This window comes from Tympanuchus pallidicinctus, unplaced genomic scaffold (assembly GCF_026119805.1).
Source record: "Tympanuchus pallidicinctus isolate F22 unplaced genomic scaffold, pur_lepc_1.0 scaffold15, whole genome shotgun sequence".
Taxonomy (NCBI): domain Eukaryota; kingdom Metazoa; phylum Chordata; class Aves; order Galliformes; family Phasianidae; genus Tympanuchus; species Tympanuchus pallidicinctus.
Window position 1 is genome coordinate 110,333 of NW_026294669.1, and position 27,621 is coordinate 137,953.

Here is a 27,621-nt window from a genome sequence, read left to right on the forward strand (position 1 = left end):
CCCATCCTGCTGATCACACCCCACAGCAACAACAACATCAGCTCATTCAGTGCAAATAGCTGCGGGCCCCAGGCCTGGATGCAGCGCTGCACATGAGGCCTCAAAGGAGCTGAGTCGATGGGGACAATCACCTCCCTCTCCCTGCTGGTCACCCCTTTTGCAATGCAGCCCAGAACAGAGGCTTCATTTCTTATACAAATCCACATACCCACGCCTACAGTCCCCCCACAATGCACTACAGCTTCATATTCCTTCCTCCCTACAGCTCCCAACAGCCCCCAATAGTCCCCTATGACCCTATGGCCCACCACAGCCCCCTATCTCCCTATACACCACCCTTAGAGCCCCGTATCTGACTCTCACCCCCAACAGCTCCCCATAACCCCTACATCCCCTCACAGGCGCCTACAGCCTCACATCTCGCTATATCCCTCCCCCCCTCCCCCGCCCCCCCCGCCACCCATCGCCTCCCCGCAGCTTCCTAGAGCCCCCACAGCCCCTCTCCCCGCCCCGGCACCGCTCTCCCGCTCACCTCCGGCACAGCTGTCCTCAGCACTCGCTCCCGAGCTGCCGCGGCTTCTCTCTCGGTGCCGCCCGGACAGCTCCGGCTGCCGCCGCGGTCTCCTACGGGGCGGCACAGGCGGCTGCAGCGGCGCTCTGCGACGAGAGCCGCGCCTCCAACAGCCGGCCCCCAACGTTCGCTCCCGCGCACGGCGCCTCAGCCAATGGCAGCCGGCGGCGCTGCCGCGGACCGACGAGAGCCCGGGGGTGGAGCGGCGCTGCCGCGGACCAATGACAGACCGGGGGGCGGGGCGGCTGCTGGTCAGGGTGAGCTCCTCGTGCCTCAGCGCGGTGCTGGCAGATGTGGAGATGATCTGCATGGCCAGCTTGTAAGTGGGAGCCAGGAGCCAACGCAGCTGCAGGAGCAAGGTGCTAGGGAGCAGCCAAGGTGTCAAAACGCATCCAAAAGCCCTGGAAAGCATCACAAAGCCACAGCCAGGAAGCTTGCGTGATATGGTTTAGTGCTAGTGGTGGCAATGGTGATGAGGAGACGGTTGGACTGGATGATCTTAGAGGTCGTTTCCAACCTTGTGTGATTCTTGATTCTTGGGATTATCATTAGCCATATCCAGAATGCTAGAGATTGTCAGCTGCCATACCAAATCGTAGGCAGAGCTCTCGCTGCAGACAAAGCAGGAACAAACGAGAAGCTCTGCTGCACGCACTCCACAGCCATCACGTTGCAAGCTGAGGTGCCTTACTGTGTGTTGCATTCATCCCAGTCTCCTTGAATGAAGACTCCACAGGCACTCAAGGTGTTGAGTGAGTATAAGTGTGCTTTTATTAGTAAAGGAAAAGACAGCAGGGCGTGAGAGGTCCAGGTAAAGATGGAAATCGTCCTCTCTTGGGTGGAAAGCTCATGGACAGAGTGGCTCAGCGCTGTCAGTGTTGACGTCCGGTGCCTGGGACTGGAGGCCTGATTCTAAGCTCCCCTCCAAAAGGCTCTGCTGCTCCTCGCTGATGCTGACCTTCTCCTCAAAGGCGGTGCTGCTGTCGGAGCACTCGGGCTCTGCTTGGGCTGGGCTGCACTGCAGAGGCACCGGGTCACAGTCCAGGCTGATGCCTGTGGTGTCTGGCAGGCTCAGGTCAGCATCTTCAGCACAGCCGGGAGAAATGAGGGCTTCAACTTGGATGAGCTCCTCGTGTCCATCACTGTTGTTATGCGGCAGGCTGTCAGCTGAACCGCAGCCATTTGTGCTTCCCAAGAGCTCTCCATTGGTGGAAGCACACAGCCCAGCATTGCTACTTGTTCTGGCACATCTGGGTTGACAAGAGCTCGAATCACCTATAAAAGAATGAACAGGGGTTGGTGTCCAACTCTCACAAGCTGAATTACAAACGTGGTTCTTGATCAGGGGAGATCTGAAGGTGCTAGGTATGGGCTGGATAGCTAGAAGGAGATACAAGCCCACTGCCAGCAAGAATTCTACGTTGCTGAGAAGCAGGGTGTTGAAAGCTGGATTTGCACCCTTACCTGCCAGCACTACAACGTCTGTCTCTGAGGGCTCCCTGGGATGGTGCTGCCGTTGGTCTTTGGCCACAGAGGATGGTTTCCCCAGGCTGAAGCAGGAACAGCAACAGCCAGATGGTGATTCCTTCATCCTGCTGGGTGCACTTGGTCTGGAGAGAGGAAACAGGGAATGGTGTGAGTTGTGCGTGGAACTCCAAAAGCATCTCTGACTCTGACAGCTCATCGGCCCCATCTCACTGCCATGGCCAATGGACAATCCCAATGAAAGCCACAATGCTGTGCTCATTTGGAAGCATTTACTACTAACATCCTTTTCGTTCTCCAAAGTACGGAAATGTACAACACAAAACTGCCCATACCTCATGAAAAATGACACCATATACTTTGTTGCAGCTACTGTAATGCCCTAGAATATTGTAAGGGAAGTGAGAAGAGTAGAATTCTGCAAGCGGGCCTTTTCAACTTGGCACACTGTCTCTTTAAAAAAAGAGCAACTGACTCAGATAACACCAGCAAAACCAAGGTGCACCATTCAGCAGCAAGAGCATCCCAAAGCCAAGAAACCTAGGGGGCACAATGCCCAAGATATTAAAAGCAAAAGGAAAAGCAATAGGGTGACTTCTTCTGAACGCTGTAGTATGTCTCCTTTGACAAACATGTATCCAGCAATCCAAAGCACAGGGCAAAGTACTTTATACCCATAACAACAAATAGCCTGTCTACTTAAACTGCAGCTTTGAAACTTCTCTGCACACGTACAGCCAACAAACAACACTGAGATGCATCTGCTGCAGTCAGCGTGGCAGACAATGATTCACAGAGCTGCTCAGCTCCTTACCTTCAGAAGCTCATCCTCGCCAGCATCAGGAAACTTGTCATGCCGGGAGTCTTTCAGTACCTTGGCGATGAAACGCATCCCGTAACTTCAAAGGAAATAAAAGGCAAGTGAGAATTCCTCACGGATGAACCCACTATTAACTGCTGCAGGATAACGCGGTGACACACCAGACTTACGGGATTTGGTCAGCTGAACAACGATGGCAGACAGGAACTTGTCTGTCACTGCCTTCACATCTCGGATTGAGGCATCCAGGTGCGTCCTCACCTCACCGTGATTAAGAGCTTGTTCAGGTGTAACATCGTACGGCAACTTGCTATTTGGAAAAGTCAGATGTGAAGGTGAGCACTCCTCAGCCTAATATACTTTTGTCAGTGCCAGGCAGAATTGTTGGCTTGACACACAAACAGATCCACGCTCACCTGGCTGCAAAGAGCTGCACGCTTTCACTTTCATTACAATGCTAGCACTGAAAGAGCAAAGGACTTCTCACGTCCTCTGCTGTCCCTGCAGCAGTCGCTGTGAGAACAGGCCCAGCTAACTCTGAACTGTATCTTTCTGTACCACATGCAGACACGCTCTCTAGAGTCAAGAAGGTCACCTGCGATACGCAGTAGTACCTCAGGTCGCAAATAAATCAGTGAAAACACAAGCTGCACATTGCAGTGTTAAGATAGTAACTCACGCAGCGTGCTGCGCTGGGACAGTTGTCTTTTACTTCATAGCATTGCTTTTCCACCACTTCCCTTGAAGTGCCTTAAAAACAAAACAAATACAACCAACAACAGAATCCTCAAAATCTGGTCAACATCAAGCACTGGAAGAAACACAGAACTCTGACTGGGGACGGATGGGAGCCCATCAAGACTTTATAGACACAGATTAAAGGGAGGACAGGGACAGATGACGTAGCGGGGGATCTACAGGCCAACCAACCAGGATGACCACGTGGATGAAACCTTCTCATGGGCAGACAGGAACAGCTGCATGCTGTGATTCTATGAACACGGCCTGTGTTGAGAAGGAGCACAATGCTCATCTCGTTCCAACCCCCCGCTGCGTGCAGGTTCACCAACCAGCAGCCCAGGCTGCCCAGAGCCACATCCAGCCAGGCCTTGAATGCCTCCAGGGATGGGGCATCCACAGCCTCCTTGGGCAGCCTGCCCGAGTTGTGGGCAGAGATTGGCTTGGTAGAGTAAGAGCTACGGTATCTGTACCTATGAGTTAACACAGAAGAAATGCTTTGGGGCTTTTTTTGGCCTATCTCTTCATGAGATTCACTTCTCATAGTCTCAACACCCCTGTCACAAGATGATCTACTGCGTCCAGTTCTGGGCTCCCCAGTACAAATAAGACAGGGATCTCTTGGAAAGAGTCCAGCGGAGGGCCACGAAGATGGTGAAGGGCCTGGAGCATCTCTCCTATGAGGAAAGGCTGAGTGAACTGGGTCTGTTCAGCCTTGAGAAAAGAAGACTGAGAGGGGACCTGATCCAGGTCTATAAATATCTAAGGTGTGGGGGGCAGAATGGTGAGGCCGGACTGTTTTCAGTGGTGAGTGGAGACAGGACAAGGGGAAACGGCTGGAAACTGCAGCATAGGAAGTTCCGCACAAACATGCGCAAGAACTTCTTTACAGTGAGGTGACGGAGCACTGGAACAGGCTGCCCAGGGAGGTGGTGGAGTCTCCTTCTCTGCAGATGTTCAAGACCTGCCTGGATGCCTACCTGTGCGACCTGCTGTAGGGAACCTGCTTTGGCAGGGGGGTTGGACTCGATGATCTCTGGAGGTCCCTTAAAACCCCTACAATTCTGTGATCTTTATACCTTTCAGAAGAAAGCCATCTCGAGCTGATGGAAAAAAGCTGGTAGCAATTGGACAGATGCATGCAATGAATACAGGGATGGTTCGGAACGATTAACAGAGCAATGCAAAGCAGCTGAGCAACTTTCAGAAAAAAACAGTAGCAACAGCTTCCATACCCGGCCTCACCATTCTGAGATCCCATCTGGTTCACCCAGCACTTGTAAATATCCACTGGATCCGTTCTGACGTTGAGCGATTCGCCCTCAATTATTTCCTTCACAACTGGGGCCAAGATCTGCCTCAGTGCGTTCTGACCACGGGCACCACGGTTGAAAGAGCGCATCTCAAAAATACAGAGGAAACAAAGGGACTTCTACACAGGCACAACTATTTCCTCTCAGTATTTCAACAAGTAAGCAATCAGCAACAAGAGCCATTCACAGCATGCCGCTATGGGAAATCCAGCAGCAGAGAATAAAGCATAGACATGCACTTTCCTGAACTACTGCTCCAAGAAAAGATAATAATAATTAAACAAACCTTTTAGGCGTTACCTGTTGGAGGGCACATACCATCCTCATACTTAAAAACATCAAAAAAGGCATGACTGCCTCCAACATTACATGTATTTGCTATTCCTAGCAAGTTGTGAAGCTCCGTATCAGCCAGAAGTCATAAACACCAAACTCCTAAGTGCCAATCAACTCAATTATGCCGACAGACAGCCAGAATCCTTAAGCCTGACAGCCAGGAAAAAACCCAAACCAGACAGCATCTGATTTTCAGCCTCCTCATCAGTTTTGGAAAACAGTGACCTTCGCGTCAGCTTCACTCTGGCCTGTAAAGCCCAAGCTCGCAGTCTGTGCCAAGTCCTTCTTACTAGACAGCAGAGAACTTAGATGGGAATGAATCTTAGGAAAGCACTGCAGTAGATCAAAAACAGTGCCTCCCTGAGCAAGAAAGCACTGGCTAAAGAAAAATGGCTTTAATCCTAAAGAACAAAGGTAATTCCTCCTCCTTCCAGGTTACAGAAAGGACTGACGTGAAACAGCATGAGCAGAAGGCAGGGACAGTTCAGCATTATCAGCTAATGAGCACGGGACATCACACAACAACAGCTGCAATTTTAGCAGCGGCCCAAACTCAGGCAACAGCAAGGCTGTGTCCTATGCTACAACGTACTTGATCTCTTCCTGCAATGCTGTTTGCAACAGCCGCAACAGCAGAGATTCCTCTCTCTGACTGGATGCGTAGTTATGCAGCGTGAAGATGGCTGAATCCATGAACTCTGTGGGGTTGTTTTGAGGCATCTGCAAAAGCAGCTTGGCCAAGTACGTTGGAGTAGTCTAAAACAAGAAGAAAAAGTACTTAGTGCACGTGTATAATCAATGACTATTAAGATGTTGTCATTATGAAATAAACAAAAGAGTTTGACAAAGCAGACTAAGCTAACAAAAGGAGAATAAATAGAAGGCTTACCCCTATCCTGGGCTCACTTACAAAACTCCAGCAGAGCAGATCTCCAGACGAGATCCTTCCCCACTGGCAGCCAGCTCTTAAACAGGTCTAGGAGGGCTGTAGCCTGGCTGCACCCCTTCCAGCAGCACAGCTGCATTGCCTTCACCTGTGCTCCTCTGCCTGACTCACTGCTCGCCTCAGGTGATCAATCAGAGGTTCAGGCCATGACTCAGCAGTTCCCATACAGCACGTGTCCACAAAAGCCAACACCACAAAGACAGACAGCGCCTCAACACTGCAGTGCAGAAGTACAGACTGTTCCAATACACGTAAGCATCTATGACAAGAGCAGTGAATGAAAAGCTGCATACCTCAAGTAGAAAAGATGCTGATAGGCTTCCAGCTTTTCCCTCTCCTCTTTGCTCAAAGCTTGCAAACCTCCCTTTTGCTCGTTCAGCGTCATCACGTCACAGAGCTGTTCCTTGTTCTCCTTGCTAAGATTTTTGCTATGAGAAACAACATCCTGCAAAGAACACAGAGGGACAGATTCCACATTTAAATAACACGCAATATGGGAAAAAGCTGCACGATAGCACTTCCTTTTGGGTGGATAAGGCAGTCAAGGTACATCAGGAGATCATGAAGTGAAACATTATCTGTTGTAGCAGCGATTTCTGTCTTGTCCCCACATTCCAGAATTGGGTGAGAACCTACAAGGACTAATTGCTTTGAGCAGGGACTACTGTCACAGCTGGTAGCGTTCTGAAGATGCTTGAAAATGCCTTTCTTTCTCAACTGTGCTTGAAGCCCCAAGCCCTGTTTCCATTTTGCTGACTCCCTGCCTCCACTGCTCTGATAACTATGATACTTTTTGCTGCCAGCATCAGCCCAAGAGCTGGAGCCTCCTTTGGAACTGAACTTCACTGCTGCCATGGTTCAGATTTTACACAAGGTCAAGCCTAGCGCCACGCTATTCAGGACCAAAGGAAAAGGTGACTGTAACTTCAGCTTGAGTTAAAAAAAGGCACCGCTGTATCAGCAACGTTGTTCTTGTGTGCAATCAATCGTCAGCAAAGTGACAGAGGGGGCTTCCATCAGCCAACCAACACCAAGCAGTCTGAGCACATTTCCTGCTCCAAAATCACCTCCCCCTTCTGATACAGCACACAAAACGTGAGAAGAAATTAAGGTGTGCAAGTCCATGACTCACGTAACCACAAGTGAAGAGACAAACAGTTCTCAGAGCCTTCAAGCATACCATCTATTGCTTTCCCTTGGTCCCGAGTGGGTTTTTTTCTGGTGCTTTGTTTTTAAAACACTTGAAGCCTTGATGTTTCTGCTGCAGTTCTCTTTCTAGGGATACATAGTAATAAGTGGAACAGTTAGGAACTTACTGGGAGGAAAACCTGTAACTCGGGGGGAAATACTTCCCACTGCATCTGAGTAAGTGAGATCCAGGCTCAGAAGGTCCTCATGCTAACTGCCATTGGCCTCAATTCACTCTGCTCGTCTCCCAGCACTGCATTTCCTACCTGCAGTGTCATTCTGTTCTTCACTAGCAGTCCAATCTTGAGGTCCATGAGATTGAGGTCATTTTCAAGCTGTTGATTAGATCGGATCAAGGTCACAGCTTCCTCACACAGTTTCATTAGCTCCAGCTCCTCCTGAAAATCTGGGTCCGATCGAGCAAGTGAACCAATTTCCCAACCACAGCCGTAGGTGGGTTTTCAGCATTAACTAAAAACAAGAGACAAAACAGCAGAGGACAGGAAACAAATTAATGCATGTGTTACCTCTGTGCAGACAGCATGTCAAGCAGCAGCCAGTCCAGGATCAAATTAACACCAATGGGCTTGAATAACTCCTGACAGCATCCGGAACTTCTGGCATGGAATAAATCACGACAGAAGTCAACGCTATAGGATGAAGTCAGTATCAGCTTAGGGGAGTCCACCTTGCTGAACTTACCCCAAAGATCAGCGCTCCTATTTCCCAGCAGCAAAAGTACTACCGTGAACCAACTTTGCACAGAATCACAGAATGTCAGGAATTGGAAGGGACCTCCAAAGATCACCTCGTCCAATCCCCCTGCTGGGGCAGGATCACCTAGATTAGGGCACACAGGAACATGTCCAGGTAGCTGCTGAATGTCTCCACAGGAGATCCCACAACCTCTTTGGGCAGCCCATCCCAGTGTTCTGTTACCCTTGCCGTGAAGAAGTTGTTCCTCTTATTTATGTGGGACCCCCTATGCTCCAGCTTGCACACATTGCCCCTTGTCCTATCACTGGATGCCACTGAGAAGAGCTTGCCTTCATCCTCCTCACGCTCACTATTCACACATTTATAAACATCAACGAGGTCACCCCTCAGTCTCCTCCAAGCTAAAGAGACCCAGCTTTCTCAGCCTTTCCTCACAGGGAGATGCTCCACTCATCAGGGCAGAGGAGAGGGGAAAGAGCACCTCTCCACCTCCTATCCGTACTCTTTCTCATACACCCCACGATGCCCTCTTGGCCACGAGAGCACAGTGCTGGCTCATGCTCCTCCTACCGCCCACCAGGATCCCCCGATCCCTTTCTCCTACGCTGCTCTCCAAGAGCTCAGCCCCCAACCTATACTGGTACTCAGGTTGCTCTTGCCCAGATGCAAGACTCCACACCTGCCCTTGTTCTTTCTCATTCCGTTTCTCCCCACCCAACTCTCCAGGTCTCGCTGGAAGGCAGCACAGCCTTTTGCTGTGTCAGCCACTCTGCCCAGTTTTGTGTCAGCCGGGAGAAATGAGGGCTTCAACTTGGATCAGCTCCTTCTTTCCATCACTGTTGTTATGCGGCAGGCTGTCAGCTGAACCGCAGCCATTTGTGCTTCCCAACAGCTCTCCATTGGTGGAAGCACACAGCCCAGCATCACTACATGCTCTGGCTCTGCTCGGTTGACAAGAGCACGAATCACCTATAAAAGAATGAACAGGGGTTGGTGTCAAACTCTCCCAGGCTGAATTACAAAAGTGGTTCTTGATCAGGGGAGAACTGAAGGTGTCAGGTATGGGCTGGAACGCTAGAAGGGCAATCAAGCCCAGTGACAGCATGCATTCTATGTTGCTGGAAAGCAGAGCTTTGGAAGCAGGATTTGCACTCTTACCTGCCAGCACTACGACTTGCATTTCTGCAGGCTCCCTGGCATTGCACTGCAGTTGGCGTTTGGCCACAGAAGATGGTTTTCCCAGGCTGAAACAGGAACACCAACAGCCAGCTGCTGATTCCTTCAAGGAATGGACGCTGCCGGAGGAGAGAGGTGCTAGGGAGCAGCCAAGGCATCACAGTGCATCCAAAAGCCCTGAAAGGCATCACAAAGCCACCGCCAGGAAGCTTGGGGTCACCACGAGCAGAATCCAGGATGCTAGAGATTATTTGCTACCGTACCAACTGGGACCTGCAGACATCCCAAAGCCAGACAGAATGGGAAATAACCCAGAGCTCTGCTTCGTGCACCCTGCAGCCTCAGCGTTGCCAGCAGAGGTGCCTTGCTGTGTGCCGCATTCATCCCAGTCCTCGTGAATGAAGACTCCACAGGCACTCAAGGCGTTGAGTGAGTATAAGTGCGCTTTTATTATTAAAGGAAAACACAGGAGGGCGTGAGAGGTCCAGGTAAAGATGGAAATCGTCCTCTCTTGGATGGAAAGATCACGTAGAGAGTGGCTCAGAGCTCTCAGAGATGCTGCACGGTGCCTGGGACTGGAGGCCTGATTGTACGCCCCCCTCCAAGAGGCTCTGCTGCTCCTCCTCGCTGATGCTGACCTGCTCCTGCACAGAGGTGTTGCTGTCCGGGCACTCGGACTGTACTTGGGCTGGGCTGCACTGCAAAGGTGCCGGGTCACAGTCCAGGCTGGTGACTGCGGTGCCTGGTGGGCACAGGTCAGCATCTTCAGCACAGCCAGGAGAAATGAGGGCTTCAACTTGGATGAGCTCCCTCTCTCCATCACTGTTGTTACGTGCAAGGCTGTCACGTGATCCGCAGCCATTTGTGCTTCCCAAGAGCTCTCCATTGGTGGAAGCACACAGCCCAGCTTCGCTACTTTCTCCGGCTCTTCTGGGTGGACAAGGGCTCAGTTCATCTAGGAAGGATACACAGGGGTTAGTGCCAAACTTTCACAAGCTGAATTACAAAAGGGGTTCTTGATCAGGGGAGAACTAAAGGTGTTAGGTATGGGTTGGAACGCTGGAAGTAGATACAAGCCCACTGACAGCAAGAATTCTATGTTGCTGAAAAGCAAGGCGTTGAAAGCTGGATTTGCACCCTTACCTGCCAGCACTACGATTTCTATTTCCGAGGGCTCCCTGGGATGGTGCTGTGGCTGGCGTTTGGCCCCAGACGATGGTTTCCCCAGGCTGAAGCAGGAACACCAACAGCCAGCTGGTGATTCCTTTATCTTGCTGGGTGGACTTGGTCTGGAGAGAGAAAACAGGGAATGGTGGGAGTCGTGCGTGGCGCAGGGTGAGGGAAGAGCTGCACTGAGCTCGTGCCAACAGTTGCTTGTTCCTAGCACCGCCTGGTTCCTGCTGAAACACAGCTTAGAAACTCGCTCCATTTCAAGCAGTTGAGGATGGTTCCATTCCTATAGCTCAGCCCTGAAGTCTTGCTGGCTAAATTCCCCTCAACTGTGTCAAGCAAGATGCAGAGCATGTGAGGTCCACAGGCTCCACACCTGTACAGGACAGCATCAAAGGGTGGCTTTGATTGAGTAGGCAGGCATAACTGCTGGCTGAGCAATTGCACAGCCATAAAGGAACTTCAAAAGCATCTCTGACTCTGACACTGACAGCTCATCAGCCCATTTCACTGCCATGTCTAGTTTCTAGTGTCAGCAGGTCTGACCAACAGCTCTGCGTAGAGGAGAACCACAACTGGATTCAGGCACGAGGCTCTGAAATCTGGAAAACCCCAACCTTTCCAGGTACAGCCAGCACAGGCCAGGGTAGACGTCAGCGTGGCTTTGTGCATCTCGTCACTGCCTGCCCAGCAAGGAAGGAACGGCACCGTTGTGAGGCTAAACTGAGCCCGGCGGGCAACTCAATGTTAGTTGAATCTCACAGTCCAAAGGGAGGGGAGATTCACTGCAACACTTCAGGCACCATTCATTAAATCTAATTTCCACAAGTTTAGGCACTAGAAATAATGGAGACAGAACAAACACAACCCACCCAAACAGTGATGATAGCTGCTGGAAAACAAAGTCCTCTTTACCTTTCAGGTGGAAAGTCGATGACTGTGTGGAATTTCCCCCGTACAGCTGTGGGGCCTTCTTCCACCTCTATGTCACTGCTCTCTGTCACAGCGACAGGAGAGCTGCTGTGGCCTCGCCTCCGTGCCTGCGCCTCCTCCAGGCTGAGCAGCTCTGTGGCAGGAGAAGACGCCTGCACAGACTGGGGCCCTGAGAGAGAGCTGTGCCCTGGAAGGGAAAACCACAGGTGAGAGCCAGGATCAGAAAGCGGCAGCACAGCCATCGCAGGTCCGGGGGAGCTGCTGTGTTTTCCTCAGACTTGCTTAACCGAGCCACTGGAAGAAGAGCAGCTCAAAACAACCATGTGCTCAGAGGTGTGTCTATGGCAAAGGACGCAGTCATCATTAAGAGCAGCTCCCTGTATCGAAACAGGCAAACAAAAACCCTAGAAAATGGGGGCAGGGAACTGAGAAAGCTCCGCTGCCACACGTTAATCAAGCTTCACCTGCTTGCAAAACATCATAATGACAGTGATGGTTTTTTCTCCTTGTCAAGTTTGGGCTTGCACATTCTCAGCATCCAGCAACTGGACGCCAGATTCCAATCTAAGCCCAGAAGTCTGCTGTTCCCTCGACAGGAAAAGTGTATTTCAAAGGACTTGGAAAAGGCCTGCATTTGATCCAGGTGTCTGACCAAGACAAAGCTAATGGAGGAAGACACTCACCTGCTCCATCTGCAATGTCCGATCCGGATGTGGAGCAGAAGAGGACGTCTGTGTGGTCGATGATGAATTCCACCACAGCCGACTGCGTCTGCAGTTCCGTGCAGGCAGCTCTCCCGCTGGCGCAGGCAGACTCGCTCTGCTGTGATCTGTAGAAAAGGCAGGTTTTAGAAGTCATTCAGCCAAGATCGCTTCCCCAGGTCTGAATTACTGCAGCCCAAAGCTGTCACATTTGTTCTCAGGAGACTTCCGCAGCGGGCATATAAGAGATGCCACTGAAGAAGTTCTCCTGTCTGATCAAGGACACACCAGTCCCATCTAAACAAGAGAGCAGCAATGCTCAGCTAGAAATTGTGCCCACGCGGGGTTGGAGAACAGTCCAGGCTCCTGCTCTGCTGTCAGCCACTCACTGCACATTTTACAGGAGAAGAGCACATGTGGTGCAGAAGAAGGGAGGACTGCTTTATTCTACTGGAGAACAGATGTAAGCGTTCTGTTGAAACGGAAAAAGAAGTTTACCTTAGGAGGTTTGGAGCCCACACAATGGCTAAGTTCTTAGCGTGCATGTTGGTGACAGAGCTGTTTGCAGCAAGACAGGCCAAGTGTCTCATCAGGAACACCAGGGTCCTGGGAAACAAGAGAGGCAAATGTTCAGCACCAGCCAGCATGCCGTGCTGCCACTCACAAAGCAAACCTCAATTCACACTAGTTGTTCTTACTGCTACTGATGCTGAAGATGAAGTAGATCCAACTTGACCAAGTGCCACGCTGCAGCACCCAGCACCAGCACAGCACAGCCACAGCCATCAGCTGCACCAAGCCTGCCCCCGTGCCCAGGAACTGACCCAATAAATTAACCCTGTAAATTAAACCGGTGCAGCCTTCAACCGCTTCAACATACCCAGGCATCGTGTTGCTCACGTGAGACAAAGCCTGGAATCGCACCATTGCCCTCTGAAGTGCAGCAGGGCTGAGCTCAGCAGGCTGAGGGCAGCACTGACCTGTAGTGAGGAGCGGGCAGCTGCTGGATGACGTCCCGCATTCTGACCAGCCGCTCCTCCTCTGTAGTGGCACCAACAGCATCCTGGAAAAGGGCAGAAAGGGATTGAGACACAAATCAGGCGAGATACCTGCCGCAGGGTCGGGAACCATGGGCACAGCGCGCTGCTGGTCAGCACTGAGAAAGATTTTAGGCCTCCCCAGAGGCATCTGGCAAACATAGCGGCACGCAGCTGGTGCCACCAAGGCCAAGGAGTCCAAGCACCGGGCCGGTTTACAGCCTGGTTGGGCAGCTCAGCTCCTCGCAGGGGGCATTCATCTCCAAGTACGCTTGGCTATTAATCCCCTTCCTGTTCCAGAAATAGCTGGGGAATAGCAAAAAACAAACAAACAAACAAACAACACAGGAATTCTCGCAAGCACTGTGAATATGGAAATAACCACCTCCTGGGGCCACCAGAAGCGGCATCAGCACGATGCAGGATGTGGCAAAGACATGCGAGTAAACCCCATGGGGCTAACAGAAGAAGGGCCTCAGAGCTGGGGCACTGCTGCAGCCATCTCCCAAGAGGCCCAGCGAAGAGGGAAAGGAAAGGCGTTGCCTCGTGCTTACCGAGAACTTGTCGTACAGCTGGTCGGTCAGCAGGGGGGTCGGGAGCTCCCTGAAGTACATTTTGCAGAGGGAGCTCGCGCTGTGAACGTCGCGGACGGTTAGCTCAGGAACCTGCTCACACTCAAATTCCTGGCTGCAGAGAAGGACACGAAAGCGGTTGAGAAAGAGGAAAGCAAGTCAAAAGCCACACCCAATGCAATCAAGAGTTGGAAGGGCTTCCTGATCTACAGGAGAACACAAACACTCGGCCACCAGCACCACGTCAGCCGTGCTGGATGGGATGTTCCCAAAGGAGACCTTTTCTCTGTGCTAAGGCATTGCCCGCAGGCCTCTGAACGCCCGCAACAGGGCACGTGCCCCTGCTGGCAGCTGTGTCTGTCAGTCGCAGCACTCTTACCGCAGTCTCTGGACGTTGGACGCCACGCCGGACAGGCGGTATATCCCCTGCACCACGCCATGCTGCTCGATGAACTCGGCGCAGCTCTGGAGGACCTGGGGGACTAAAGAACACGTGCCGGCGGTTACTGGAGCTCCTTAGTCAAGTCCTGCCTCAGGCTGCGCTCCCGTCACATCCCATCCACTAAGCCCAGCCGGGCTTGGCTGAAGCAAATACAAACGTGCTTGTCTCTTGGGAGCATTAGCCTCACTTCATCTTTCAGCCATCAACTCCCATTCCCCGTTTCTCCACTGGTATCAACCTGCCCCTTGCTACATACCATCTCCCTTTCATCGTTAGGTTCTCAAACAGGGAAGCTCTCAGGAATGGGCTGTCCCTTACCATCACGACCAGAGTGAAGAAGATGCTCTCCCAGGTCACGGCCGAACACCCTCTCCTTCTCCACCTCCCGCTCTTTCCGTTGCTTTGGGCGGGCCTTCACCACGGAACGAAGGAAGGTGAGGAGCTTGCCGCGCTTCTTTGGCACTGCACAACAAAAGGAAGAAACCAGTTCATCTCAGGTTTGGCTCCGTTGGACGAGGCCGAGCACAACACATTCTACAGAGCACCTCAAAACGGGAAGAACATGATGAGCAAGTGCGTACCAAAATGGATTTTCCCCAACCCTGGATGAGTCCAAGGCCAGACTGGATGGGGCCCTGGGCAGCCTGGTCCAGTCCCACTTTAAACGTGGAGCTTGGTTGGCAGCCCAGCTTGAGGCAAGGGGGCTTGGAGCTTGATGATCCTCGAGCTCCCTTCCACGCCAAGCCATTCTACAAGGATTCTAGGATTTCCCCAACTCCAGTCATAAAACACAGCAGGACTGGGCCAAATCTCTGCACGTTCTGATGGAGTTGAATGCACTCCTCTTGCTTAGCTTGCTCAACCTGGGCATTAAGGACCCTCTTGAAAAGCCACGTTCTGATCAAGCGTGTCACTAGCACAACCAGACCTCTATCTGTCCACCAGGGACGCTGGCTGTTCTCAGCCTCGTACGGACTTGCCGGAGAACTGCCTTGGCCTTCCCTCATTCTCACTGCCTACAAAACACCAGCCATACGCCCCGTGCTATGCAGGAAGGATTATCAGCACAGAGGATAAGGGGGGAAGGATAAGGGAGGTATTAAACATGGAACACACCCAAAAAAGACTCCATTTTGCTTCCCTGCACCATCAAATGTCTCATCGTACCTGGCTTTGGCACTGAATTGATGAGAGACTCCGGGATTTTTCCGTTAATGAGCTCCACACACTCACCAGGGAAAAATCCAACCTGTAACAAGAGGAAGAAGAGACGTGCAATACTGAAGGCAGCGTTTCTCAGGCCTGAACTGTTCAAACATCACCTTTTCCTCATCACGTGCCTGCCGGATGCTCCGTAAGACAATCCAACCAAAAAATGGCCTGCTTAAAATTAATAATTATTCCAAATTGGCAGGCAAATATCCATAAAACTGTGTATGGAGCGGGGAAAGGACAAGTATGCTATGCACCCCTAAATCTCAAGCGTGCCCGAAGGGAAAGACTTCATACAGAAGCTATATATTATGATAGATTGATGCAGCTAGATCTGAGTTGGCACAGCCTATGAACTTTCTGCTTGCTGACTGAGATGCAGCTGCCATCCCCAGCTCTGAGCTACCCAGCGTTCTGCAGCCAGCAGCAGCAGCAGCAAGCGCGCAGAGGCTCTGTTACCCTGCCTCATCTCAGCTGACAGGCAGCGACTTCCTAAAAGACGCTGACTTCACCTTCTGCATGGGTGCAAGCACAAGTGCTCAGAGACACTGAAACACGTGTCCTAGCTGCTGCATTTCCAAAGGTGCGGTTCAGTGGCCGTGACCTGATGCACGCTGTGAGGGCTCTTCTTTCTAAGTTAACTGAGGAGGCAGTTTCCTACAAAGACCAACTTTCAGCTCTGGCCTAAGCCCACAGCAAAAGGGAAAGTCCTCTGACACCAGCACAAGGAAACCATTTTCCATGTGGAGCCATGCTGTGCAGGCAGGGCAGCTCTAAGCTGAGATTCCTGCCTCGACCGAAGTTGCGCTCTCACGTCTGAAGCTTGGGCCTACCTGAAAGCCGTGCTTGCCTCTCCAGCGGGGGCTCAGCTCCTGAGGCGGCATCTCGATGACGCACACGAGGTCTCCCACCTGCAAGAGATTGCAACGTCAATCCCAGCTTCGGCACGGCTGGGAGGAAAGCGCAGCTCAAATGACTGCATTCTTCTGCACTGCCCAATATCGTCAAGCTTGAGAGCCATTGCACCAGTGCAGCTCTTCAGGCATTTGCAGTCGTACAACTGAACGTGCAAGTAGAAGAGTCACTCCAATACACAACATACAGAATTCAGCTGTTCAGTATGAAATGGTTCTCAGAAGCAGCAGGCTCTTTGCCAAAGGGAGAGCTCCAATTAAACCGCAGGCATAAGTCAGCCAAACAGATCCTGAACAGATCTGCACACTCCATACACTGCTCTGCCATTGCTCAGAGACCAGGCTACCACACCGGGCAGTAGCTCTTGGATCACAAGATTCCAATGCCAAATAGAGCCATAGTTCAGAGATGGCTGAACTCCTCCCTGCATCCAACCCAGTGCAAGTCTAATCTGGAGCCGCACCTTCTGAGCTTCACCTCACCAAACATTCGGAAGGTGTCTGAGAATATTCCTGAGAGCTTCACACGTTATACTCTTCTGTACAGGACAACAAGGAACGCCCTTAACTGCTTACCTCCAAGGAGAGTTCACCCGGTGCCTGGGCAACGTATCTCTTAATAACGTGGGCAGCAGCAATAGCTGGGATATTAAGAGATGACTCCTCACGGACCAGCAGGGGCTTCCCGTTGTTCTCAGCCTGAAACACAGAGCACAGGCCACGGTGAGGAGCTGAGGGCAAACGAGGAGGATTTCAGGCTGAGGAGCATGTCAGCAGAGAAAGCTGCAGGAAGTGCACTCCGTCCTTATCATGGGCACACAAGAAGGAACGGCAAGGCTAAGAACATGCCCGCAGCAAGGAAAGAAAGCCTTGAAGGCAGCTTTTCAGTGACACCGATAGAGCCGCAAGGATTCGCTCTCTTGAAAAGCAGGAGAGCACATCTGCAGCTCACTCTGCTGGCTCAAGTCAGGGAACAAAGACCAATCAGAGCTCCACACTCTACCTCCATCCGTGTCATGCCAGGCTCACAGCTGATCTCGCTGCACGCGATGCCCATCACAGCAGGCACGACAAGCTGGAATGAAAAGAAACACGCTCATATTTTCTCTCTTCACACACCACACTATTGAGAGACTTCTTCAGAACTACCCTTGGCTATCCTCTGGCACAGGCGGGTGCTCTAGAAGCAACCACTCTGTTCACTCCGTTCAAATGGGACAGCCCATTAGGCAGCATTTGACCAAGCGGCTGTCCCTCTGCTAGCAGATGGGGACTGGCACAAAGCAGCAGATGCATTCGCCCAGGGCGCTCTGACAGCGCAGCAGCAGGGCAGTGAGAGGAATCATTGCTGCAGGTGCATCTGCTCCCCGGCCCCGGCTCCCAGCAGCCTCACCACCGGCACCTGCTGCAGCCCCGCACATCAAGGATTTCCTCTGCTCGCATCTCTGCTCTGCTCCCTACAGCTGCCGCGCACACTCTCACAGGCCAAGCGTGCGTGCTTGTGACCTTGGGTCACGCTGTGCAGCTCAGCACAAACTGGGCCTAGGACTCTTTGCCTAAGGGATTGCTTTCCTTCAGACCAGCTGGTCACAGCACCACACACAGCATCCTCCTGAGGGCGGAGCTGCAGGGGAAGGGAAAAAACCCACACGGGACCAGTGTCCCATCAACGCTGGGTGAGGCTGTGTTACCAAACATGGTGCGACACAGTGCTGGTCAACCACGTGGGGGGACAAAGCGTGGCACGTACCTGGCAGGAGATCAGAACAAGGTAGACAATTCCTTGAACTCGCAGCTGTTTCTTGTCACTTTGCTCTGTGCTTCCACGAGCGAAAGCTGCACCAAGGGAGCGGATAGAGGAGAGAGAAGGAACAGGTCTGTGAGCTTGCACAATGCAGCAAAGATGACAAGGGAAAAGCCACGGGACAAATGCCATCTTTGTGGATCGCTTGGGAATGCAGGTACTGGCTGAAAGTTACGTCTGATGGACAAGAGTAAGCAGTACGAGCTGCTAGGAGCTCCACCAGCCAGCAGTTTTCAACAGCTCACTGCCCACCCGTCCATCCCACGCTGTCTCAGCTTACCTACAAGATGCTGCACAAGACACAAGGGGTGAAACCGAAGGCACTCAGTCGCTGCACAAGGGCAACAAGCGAGCTACTCACGCAGAGCTCAAGCGCTCCAATGAAGGGACGCAGCACGCACTGCTCCTCCCCTCATTCCAGCCTCTTGTGACATCACTAAGGGCCACCAGGCTGCTCCGCCATGACGACAGGGTGGGGAGGCAAGACCATGTCACAGGACCAGAAGATTCCAACACCGCACCCAACATTCTAGAATCAGTGGGCCCTTGGAATTCTACCTCAGCCCAATCCTGCACAAGCTGCCATGCGGTTGTCATGACCACAGCGCAGGACCCAGCGCTTGCTCCTGTGCAGCCTCGTACGGCTGGCCTCAGGCCGTCCCTCTGCAGGGCCTTCCTGCCCTCGGGCAGATGGACATTGCTTCCCAACAGCGTACCTCGCAGCGCAGGGCCTATGTACAATCCACACTGCAGTCCTATCGATCTGTATCAAGCTATCTATACCCAGACACACAGTCACCACTACCATCTTCTTTCTGAGTCTTGAGGTACACCATTCAGCGGTTTCATTGCCATCAAACAACCCCACTGACGGCACACTGCTGACACAACGTCCTTGCTAACACAGCAGCAACTCCTGGCACCGACAGCTCCGGGTACAACAAGCACAGGGCTCTGCGTTGCTTTGGATGCAGTTGCAGCATGGATCTGAGGGCTTTGTGGAAGGGGATATATTGCAAATTGCACCGACGTTTTCAGACCATTTCTCTTTCGGCATGGTCCCAGCACCTGGCATGCTGATCATCATCCTGAATATACATTTTGTCAAAGTTCTACAACTAATGAAATAGTTCCTTACCAAACGCAATCTGATCACTCTTCTGGCCATATTTTGTTCCAGCTACCGCTTCCTGCGGGTGGCACCAATAGCGCTGCATCACCTATAGCTCTCTGCTCTTACAGTTCTCATGCTGTCTGGGCAGTCCTCGTGGCCTCACAACTCTCTCATGCCACACGTGCCACATTCTGAGGCACAGAAGATATATCGCACTACTTCAAAACGCCTTTTTTTTTTTTTTAATACAATGATACTAGGGATAATCATCTGGAGCTAGAGCATTATAAAAAAATTCCCTTTAGTTCAACCATAAGTCTGCCCCATGGACTCCAGAAGAGCTCTAAGAATATGCAGCCTGGACATGGATGGCAGCTACCATAACAGTAAGCAATGAAAAATGAGGTGGTGAGCCATGCTGTGTCATTGCATCTGCGGGCAGGGATTCTCCTTGGACTGAGCAGAGTGCAGATGTCGCCTGAGAAAAGAACTTAGGATCATTCAGGAAAAGCAAATGAGTTGAGTAATTAATTGAAGAAACTCACGTTCTAAAGGTACTTAGAAGGAGAGAGTATTTCCCAACAGAATGGGTTTAACTGTCTATTCCCTGTTTTGCTAGACAGGTCTACTCTGTGTATGCTTAGACTGACCTGAGAGGGCATGCTTCAGCACACCCCACAATTTCCAGTTTCCACATCGTCCAGGCAGCGCAAGTGCGGTGTACGTCTCCCTTGGCACAGACATCAAGCTTTTCTTCCTGTGCAATCAACTAATTATGACGGGGGAAGGGGACAGTACAGGCCTCACAAGAGAAGAGCCTGGCGGAACGATTTTAGAGCTGGGAGTCAGGCAAATGACTCGGCTCAAGTGCACCTATACCAATGCACGCAGCATGAGCAACAAGCAGGAGGAACTGGAAGCCATTGTGCACCAGGCTAACTACGATCTAGCTGCTGTTACTGAAACATGGTGGGACTGCTCCCATGACTGGAGCGTTGAGATTGATGGCTATAAGCTCTGCAGAAGGGATAGACAAGGAAGGAAGCCAGAATATTCATCAATACTGAATTGATCCTGCAATTCAGGAACCTCACAAGCAACCTGAAATAAGCGTCTAAAAAAAAAAAAAAAAAAAAAAAAAAAAGAAAAGAAAAAGGAGAAAAAGGTAATCAGCATACCAGCAGCTGTTCTTCTTCAAACCATGGTTCCCAAGCATACTGCAATTGGACAAGCTATAGCTTATCACATCAAAAGCCATCTAGAAGATTCAGTTATTGGTACTGGCCATGTCGGCATTCGCTCACTGTAAGCATCTGCAGGACAAGTCCATGGACCGAATGACCTTGTGCACCCATCCTTCTGTCTCAGCTGCAAGAATAATCCTCACTCCCAGCCATTTCCAGTTTTCTTTCTTACAAAAGATGAAAGATATAAAGAAGCTCTTCATTCAAAAGTTACTTGATTATACAAACAACTAAATTCCAGCCTGCTTTAATCCAAAGTGCCATCTAGTTTGCATACAGGGAACTAGGGTGCATATAGGAAAGAACGCACGCACACTCTAGTTTTCAATGGCCAGAATATCATAATAAACACATAGAAAAACAGCCTTTACTCTGGAGGCTTGTATGGCAAAGCCAATTGTTTGGACCAGCTCATTAACATACTATATCTAGTTTGTCAATTCCAGCTACGTATTTTATATGTCATTATGATCAATGATTGTGGAAGCCCAAAGGGCAATCTCTCATTTTCAACAGACCTCCTTTTTGGCTGAGATGGAATTTATTACATTTAAAATTCATCACTCCTCTTTGTTTGCAACACTGTCCACTGACAAACTCCTCAACACAATCAGCTCAAGTCTTCTACCTGAATTTCTGGGATGACTGTGACAAGTATTCCTTCACGATGCTCAGATGTGCACCGTCTCCCATGAGCATCTTGCTGGACGCAGCATGCTGCAGCATCTTTGCAACAAACCAAGGTTTCTTCGTTGATCTGCAGTCAGCTGCCCTCCAGCTGAAAGATCCATTAGGTCAAATGCATCCGGTGCCACCATGGCCGGATTCACGTAGCCGTGATAGAGTAAGTTGCCAACAATCTAGGACAAGTTGAGGAGAGAAAAAAACACGTGGAAAACCAATGGCACAGACCTCCACTGACTTTTACTGACACTACTCCGAGTGAGTTCTGACCAATTACTTTCCTGTGAGCTGTGGGCCCCGTTCCAGATGCAGGGTCTACTGCGCTGCCATTAATAAGCACATGCTGTCCCAAAGAATCTTAGTTTCACACTGCAACATAGATACATACACTAAATAAATGCACAACGGTGCATTTAATCCAGAAGTAAGAAACTCAGAAGTACCGAAGATGAGCGGTATTTGACATTTCAAAAGAAGTCCAATTCACCAGCTAAGTGAGCAGCAATGAACGCCGAGGCCCCAAAGATAAAGACAGCCCGTTATCCACGTGCTCATCCATCTACTTCTAACCCGTATTGGACATTTGCCTGCAGTAATTCCCACAACAAAAAGGCATTGGCCCAGCACGCTGACATGCAGCAAAAGTTCCCACGCCACATGCTTCAGTATTTCCTGGAGTTTCACATCAATCTGCGCAGAGCCAAGTCACAGAATCTGGGCTTCTCCTGCTTCACGTGCAAAACTGTTCACTACCAGTCATAAGAAACACATTTGTGAGAGAAATCATATTGATAATAGTAAAACATGTAGTAGGAAGACAAGAACAGTACACTGTAGGAGTAGTTTTAGGCCCTAATGCATCTACAGGCAGTCACCGCACGCAGCTGCAGTTCAGAGTGCGGCATGGGCCGTGACATTGTTTCCACAAGGATTAATAAAAACTGCAGCTTTCCACCTACATTTACAGATGGAAAAAATGAATTCACCTGCACAGAAAGAATCGATGCCTCAGAACGGGAAAGCACGGAACCAGAAGAGAGAAGAAAACGGCATTCAGATTGGGAATTACTTCGTAATGAAGCAGAGACAGAAAAGCTTAAAGAGACTGTGGCAAGTAATGTCAAAGCCACTCTTTGTTTTATTAAGAAGAAGAGCACTCACAGACAGAAAGACCTTCAAAATAACAAACGCCAGGACAATCCCAATGAAAGCCACAATGCTGTGCTCATTTGGAAGCATTTACTACTAACATCCTTTTCGTTCTCCAAAGTACGGAAATGTACAACACAAAACTGCCCACACCTCATGAAAAATGACACCATATACTTTGTTGCAGCTACTGTAATGCCCTAGAATATTGTAAGGGAAGTGAGAAGAGTAGAATTCTGCACACGGGCCTTTTCAACTTGGCACACTGTCTCTTTAAAAAAAGAGCAACTGACTCAGATAACACCAGCAAAACCAAGGTGCACCATTCAGCAGCAAGAGCATCCCAAAGCCAAGAAACCTAGGGGGCACAATGCCCAAGATATTAAAAGCAAAAGGAAAAGCAATAGGGTGACTTCTTCTGAACGCTGTAGTATGTCTCCTTTGACAAACATGTATCCAGCAATCCAAAGCACAGGGCAAAGTACTTTATACCCATAACAACAAATAGCCTGTCTACTTAAACTGCAGCTTTGAAACTTCTCTGCACACGTACAGCCAACAAACAACACTGAGATGCATCTGCTGCAGTCAGCGTGGCAGACAATGATTCACAGAGCTGCTCAGCTCCTTACCTTCAGAAGCTCATCCTCGCCAGCATCAGGAAACTTGTCATGCCGGGAGTCTTTCAGTACCTTGGCGATGAAACGCATCCCGTAACTTCGAAGGAAATAAAAGGCAAGTGAGAATTCCTCACGGATGAACCCACTATTAACTGCTGCAGGATAACGCGGTGACACACCAGACTTACGGGATTTGGTCAGCTGAACAACGATGGCAGACAGGAACTTGTCTGTCACTGCCTTCACATCTCGGGTTGAGGCATCCAGGTGCGTCCTCACCTCACCGTGATTAAGAGCTTGTTCAGGTGTAACATCGTACGGCAACTTGCTATTTGGAAAAGTCAGATGTGAAGGTGAGCACTCCTCAGCCTAATATACTTTTGTCAGTGCCAGGCAGAATTGTTGGCTTGACACACAAACAGATCCACGCTCACCTGGCTGCAAAGAGCTGCACGCTTTCACTTTCATTAGAATGCTAGCACTGAAAGAGCAAAGGACTTCTCACGTCCTCTGCTGTCCCTGCAGCAGTCGCTGTGAGAACAGGCCCAGCTAACTCTGAACTGTATCTTTCTGTACCACATGCAGACACGCTCTCTAGAGTCAAGAAGGTCACCTGCGATACGCAGTAGTACCTCAGGTCGCAAATAAATCAGTGAAAACACAAGCTGCACATTGCAGTGTTAAGATAGTAACTCACGCAGCGTGCTGCGCTGGGACAGTTGTCTTTTACTTCATAGCATTGCTTTTCCACCACTTCCCTTGAAGTGCCTTAAAAACAAAACAAATACAACCAACAACAGAATCCTCAAAATCTGGTCAACATCAAGCACTGGAAGAAACACAGAACTCTGACTGGGGACGGATGGGAGCCCATCAAGACTTTATAGACACAGATTAAAGGGAGGACAGGGACAGATGACGTAGCGGGGGATCTACAGGCCAACCAACCAGGATGACCACGTGGATGAAACCTTCTCATGGGCAGACAGGAACAGCTGCATGCTGTGATTCTATGAACACGGCCTGTGTTGAGAAGGAGCACAATGCTCATCTCGTTCCAACCCCCCGCTGCGTGCAGGTTCACCAACCAGCAGCCCAGGCTGCCCAGAGCCACATCCAGCCAGGCCTTGAATGCCTCCAGGGATGGGGCATCCACAGCCTCCTTGGGCAGCCTGCCCGAGTTGTGGGCAGAGATTGGCTTGGTAGAGTAAGAGCTACGGTATCTGTATCTATGAGTTAACACAGAAGAAATGCTTTGGGGCTTTTTTTGGCCTACCTCTTCATGAGATTCACTTCTAATAGTCTCAACACCCCTGTCACAAGATGATCTACTGCGTCCAGTTCTGGGCTCCCCAGTACAAATAAGACAGGGATCTCTTGGAAAGAGTCCAGCGGAGGGCCACGAAGATGGTGAAGGGCCTGGAGCATCTCTGCTATGAGGAAAGGCTGAGTGAACTGGGTCTGTTCAGCCTTGAGAAAAGAAGACTGAGAGGGGACCTGATCCAGGTCTATAAATATCTAAGGTGTGGGGGGCAGAATGGTGAGGCCAGACTGTTTTCAGTGGTGAGTGGAGACAGGACAAGGGGAAACGGCTGGAAACTGCAGCATAGGAAGTTCCGCACAAACATGCGCAAGAACTTCTTTACAGTGAGGGTGACGGAGCACTGGAACAGGCTGCCCAGGGAGGTGGTGGAGTCTCCTTCTCTGCAGATGTTCAAGACCTGCCTGGATGCCTACCTGTGCGACCTGCTGTAGGGAACCTGCTTTGGCAGGGGGGTTGGACTCGATGATCTCTGGAGGTCCCTTAAAACCCCTACAATTCTGTGATCTTTATACCTTTCAGAAGAAAGCCATCTCGAGCTGATGGAAAAAAGCTGGTAGCAATTGGACAGATGCATGCAATGAATACAGGGATGGTTCGGAACGATTAACAGAGCAATGCAAAGCAGCTGAGCAACTTTCAGAAAAAAAACAGTAGCAACAGCTTCCATACCCGGCCTCACCATTCTGAGATCCCATCTGGTTCACCCAGCACTTGTAAATATCCACTGGATCCGTTCTGACGTTGAGCGATTCGCCCTCAATTATTTCCTTCACAACTGGGGCCAAGATCTGCCTCAGTGCGTTCTGACCACGGGCACCACGGTTGAAAGAGCGCATCTCAAAAATACAGAGGAAACAAAGGGACTTCTACACAGGCACAACTATTTCCTCTCAGTATTTCAACAAGTAAGCAATCAGCAACAAGAGCCATTCACAGCATGCCGCTATGGGAAATCCAGCAGCAGAGAATAAAGCATAGACATGCACTTTCCTGAACTACTGCTCCAAGAAAAGATAATAATAATTAAACAAACCTTTTAGGCGTTACCTGTTGGAGGGCACATACCATCCTCATACTTAAAAACATCAAAAAAGGCATGACTGCCTCCAACATTACATGTATTTGCTATTCCTAGCAAGTTGTGAAGCTCCGTATCAGCCAGAAGTCATAAACACCAAACTCCTAAGTGCCAATCAACTCAATTATGCCGACAGACAGCCAGAATCCTTAAGCCTGACAGCCAGGAAAAAACCCAAACCAGACAGCATCTGATTTTCAGCCTCCTCATCAGTTTTGGAAAACAGTGACCTTCGCGTCAGCTTCACTCTGGCCTGTAAAGCCCAAGCTCGCAGTCTGTGCCAAGTCCTTCTTACTAGACAGCAGAGAACTTAGATGGGAATGAATCTTAGGAAAGCACTGCAGTAGATCAAAAACAGTGCCTCCCTGAGCAAGAAAGCACTGGCTAAAGAAAAATGGCTTTAATCCTAAAGAACAAAGGTAATTCCTCCTCCTTCCAGGTTACAGAAAGGACTGACGTGAAACAGCATGAGCAGAAGGCAGGGACAGTGCAGCATTATCAGCTAATGAGCACGGGACATCACACAACAACAGCTGCAATTTTAGCAGCGGCCCAAACTCAGGCAACAGCAAGGCTGTGTCCTATGCTACAACGTACTTGATCTCTTCCTGCAATGCTGTTTGCAACAGCCGCAACAGCAGAGATTCCTCTCTCTGACTGGATGCGTAGTTATGCAGCGTGAAGATGGCTGAATCCATGAACTCTGTGGGGTTGTTTTGAGGCATCTGCAAAAGCAGCTTGGCCAAGTACGTTGGAGTAGTCTAAAACAAGAAGAAAAAGTACTTAGTGCACGTGTATAATCAATGACTATTAAGATGTTGTCATTATGAAATAAACAAGAGAGTTTGACAAAGCAGACTAAGCTAACAAAAGGAGAATAAATAGAAGGCTTACCCCTATCCTGGGCTCACTTACAAAACTCCAGCAGAGCAGATCTCCAGACGAGATCCTTCCCCACTGGCAGCCAGCTCTTAAACAGGTCTAGGAGGGCTGTAGCCTGGCTGCACCCCTTCCAGCAGCACAGCTGCATTGCCTTCACCTGTGCTCCTCTGCCTGACTCACTGCTCGCCTCAGGTGATCAATCAGAGGTTCAGGCCATGACTCAGCAGTTCCCATACAGCACGTGTCCACAAAAGCCAACACCACAAAGACAGACAGCGCCTCAACACTGCAGTGCAGAAGCACAGACTGTTCCAATACACGTAAGCATCTATGACAAGAGCAGTGAATGAAAAGCTGCATACCTCAAGTAGAAAAGATGCTGATAGGCTTCCAGCTTTTCCCTCTCCTCTTTGCTCAAAGCTTTCAAACCTCCCTTTTGCTCGTTCAGCGTCATCACGTCACAGAGCTGTTCCTTGTTCTCCTTGCTAAGATTTTTGCTATGAGAAACAACATCCTGCAAAGAACACAGAGGGACAGATTCCACATTTAAATAACACGCAATATGGGAAAAAGCTGCACGATAGCACTTCCTTTTGGGTGGATAAGGCAGTCAAGGTACATCAGGAGATCATGAAGTGAAACATTATCTGTTGTAGCAGCGATTTCTGTCTTGTCCCCACATTCCAGAATTGGGTGAGAACCTACAAGGACTAATTGCTTTGAGCAGGGACTACTGTCACAGCTGGTAGCGTTCTGAAGATGCTTGAAAATGCCTTTCTTTCTCAACTGTGCTTGAAGCCCCAAGCCCTGTTTCCATTTTGCTGACTCCCTGCCTCCACTGCTCTGATAACTATGATACTTTTTGCTGCCAGCATCAGCCCAAGAGCTGGAGCCTCCTTTGGAACTGAACTTCACTGCTGCCATGGTTCAGATTTTACACAAGGTCAAGCCTAGCGCCACGCTATTCAGGACCAAAGGAAAAGGTGACTGTAACTTCAGCTTGAGTTAAAAAAAGGCACCGCTGTATCAGCAACGTTGTTCTTGTGTGCAATCAATCGTCAGCAACGTGACAGAGGGGGCTTCCATCAGCCAACCAACACCAAGCAGTCTGAGCACATTTCCTGCTCCAAAATCACCTCCCCCTTCTGATACAGCACACAAAACGTGAGAAGAAATTAAGGTGTGCAAGTCCATGACTCACGTAACCACAAGTGAAGAGACAAACAGTTCTCAGAGCCTTCAAGCATACCATCTATTGCTTTCCCTTGGTCCCGAGTGGGTTTTTTTCTGGTGCTTTGTTTTTAAAACACTTGAAGCCTTGATGTTTCTGCTGCAGTTCTCTTTCTAGGGATACATAGTAATAAGTGGAACAGTTAGGAACTTACTGGGAGGAAAACCTGTAACTCGGGGGGAAATACTTCCCACTGCATCTGAGTAAGTGAGATCCAGGC

General features: G+C 50.2%; 3 protein-coding genes across 3 annotated transcripts in view; all 3 read right to left on the reverse strand.

The window, feature by feature from the left end:
* LOC128077339 (ras GTPase-activating-like protein IQGAP1) overlaps positions 1-27,621 on the reverse strand; it is a 98,233-nt gene that overhangs the window by 66,262 nt on the left and 4,350 nt on the right. Inside the window, exons 10-15 of the mRNA XM_052676451.1 lie at positions 27,420-27,514; positions 26,533-26,684; positions 25,886-26,456; positions 24,880-25,046; positions 3,047-3,186; positions 2,871-2,955 (exon numbers count right to left, since the gene is read on the reverse strand). The gene's annotated coding sequence lies outside the window, so the exon portion shown is untranslated. The remainder of the gene's footprint in view (positions 1-2,870; positions 2,956-3,046; positions 3,187-24,879; positions 25,047-25,885; positions 26,457-26,532; positions 26,685-27,419; positions 27,515-27,621) is intronic.
* LOC128076677 (rho GTPase-activating protein 32-like) lies at positions 5,840-17,346 on the reverse strand. The gene is made up of 14 exons (XM_052674605.1): positions 17,275-17,346; positions 16,848-16,970; positions 16,191-16,268; positions 15,313-15,394; positions 14,464-14,607; positions 14,083-14,185; positions 13,686-13,818; positions 13,075-13,157; positions 12,593-12,700; positions 12,077-12,222; positions 11,376-11,580; positions 10,434-10,579; positions 9,884-10,245; positions 5,840-6,019 (listed from the first exon to the last, which is right to left on the reverse strand). Exons 1-14 carry the CDS (start codon positions 17,326-17,328, stop codon positions 5,840-5,842), a joined length of 1,947 nt encoding a protein of 648 aa, XP_052530565.1. The 5' UTR covers positions 17,329-17,346.
* The window catches only part of LOC128077344 (ras GTPase-activating-like protein IQGAP1), a 30,601-nt gene continuing 21,007 nt past the window's right edge, over positions 18,028-27,621 (reverse strand). The window contains exon 4 of the mRNA XM_052676459.1: positions 18,028-18,107. The gene's annotated coding sequence lies outside the window, so the exon portion shown is untranslated. The remainder of the gene's footprint in view (positions 18,108-27,621) is intronic.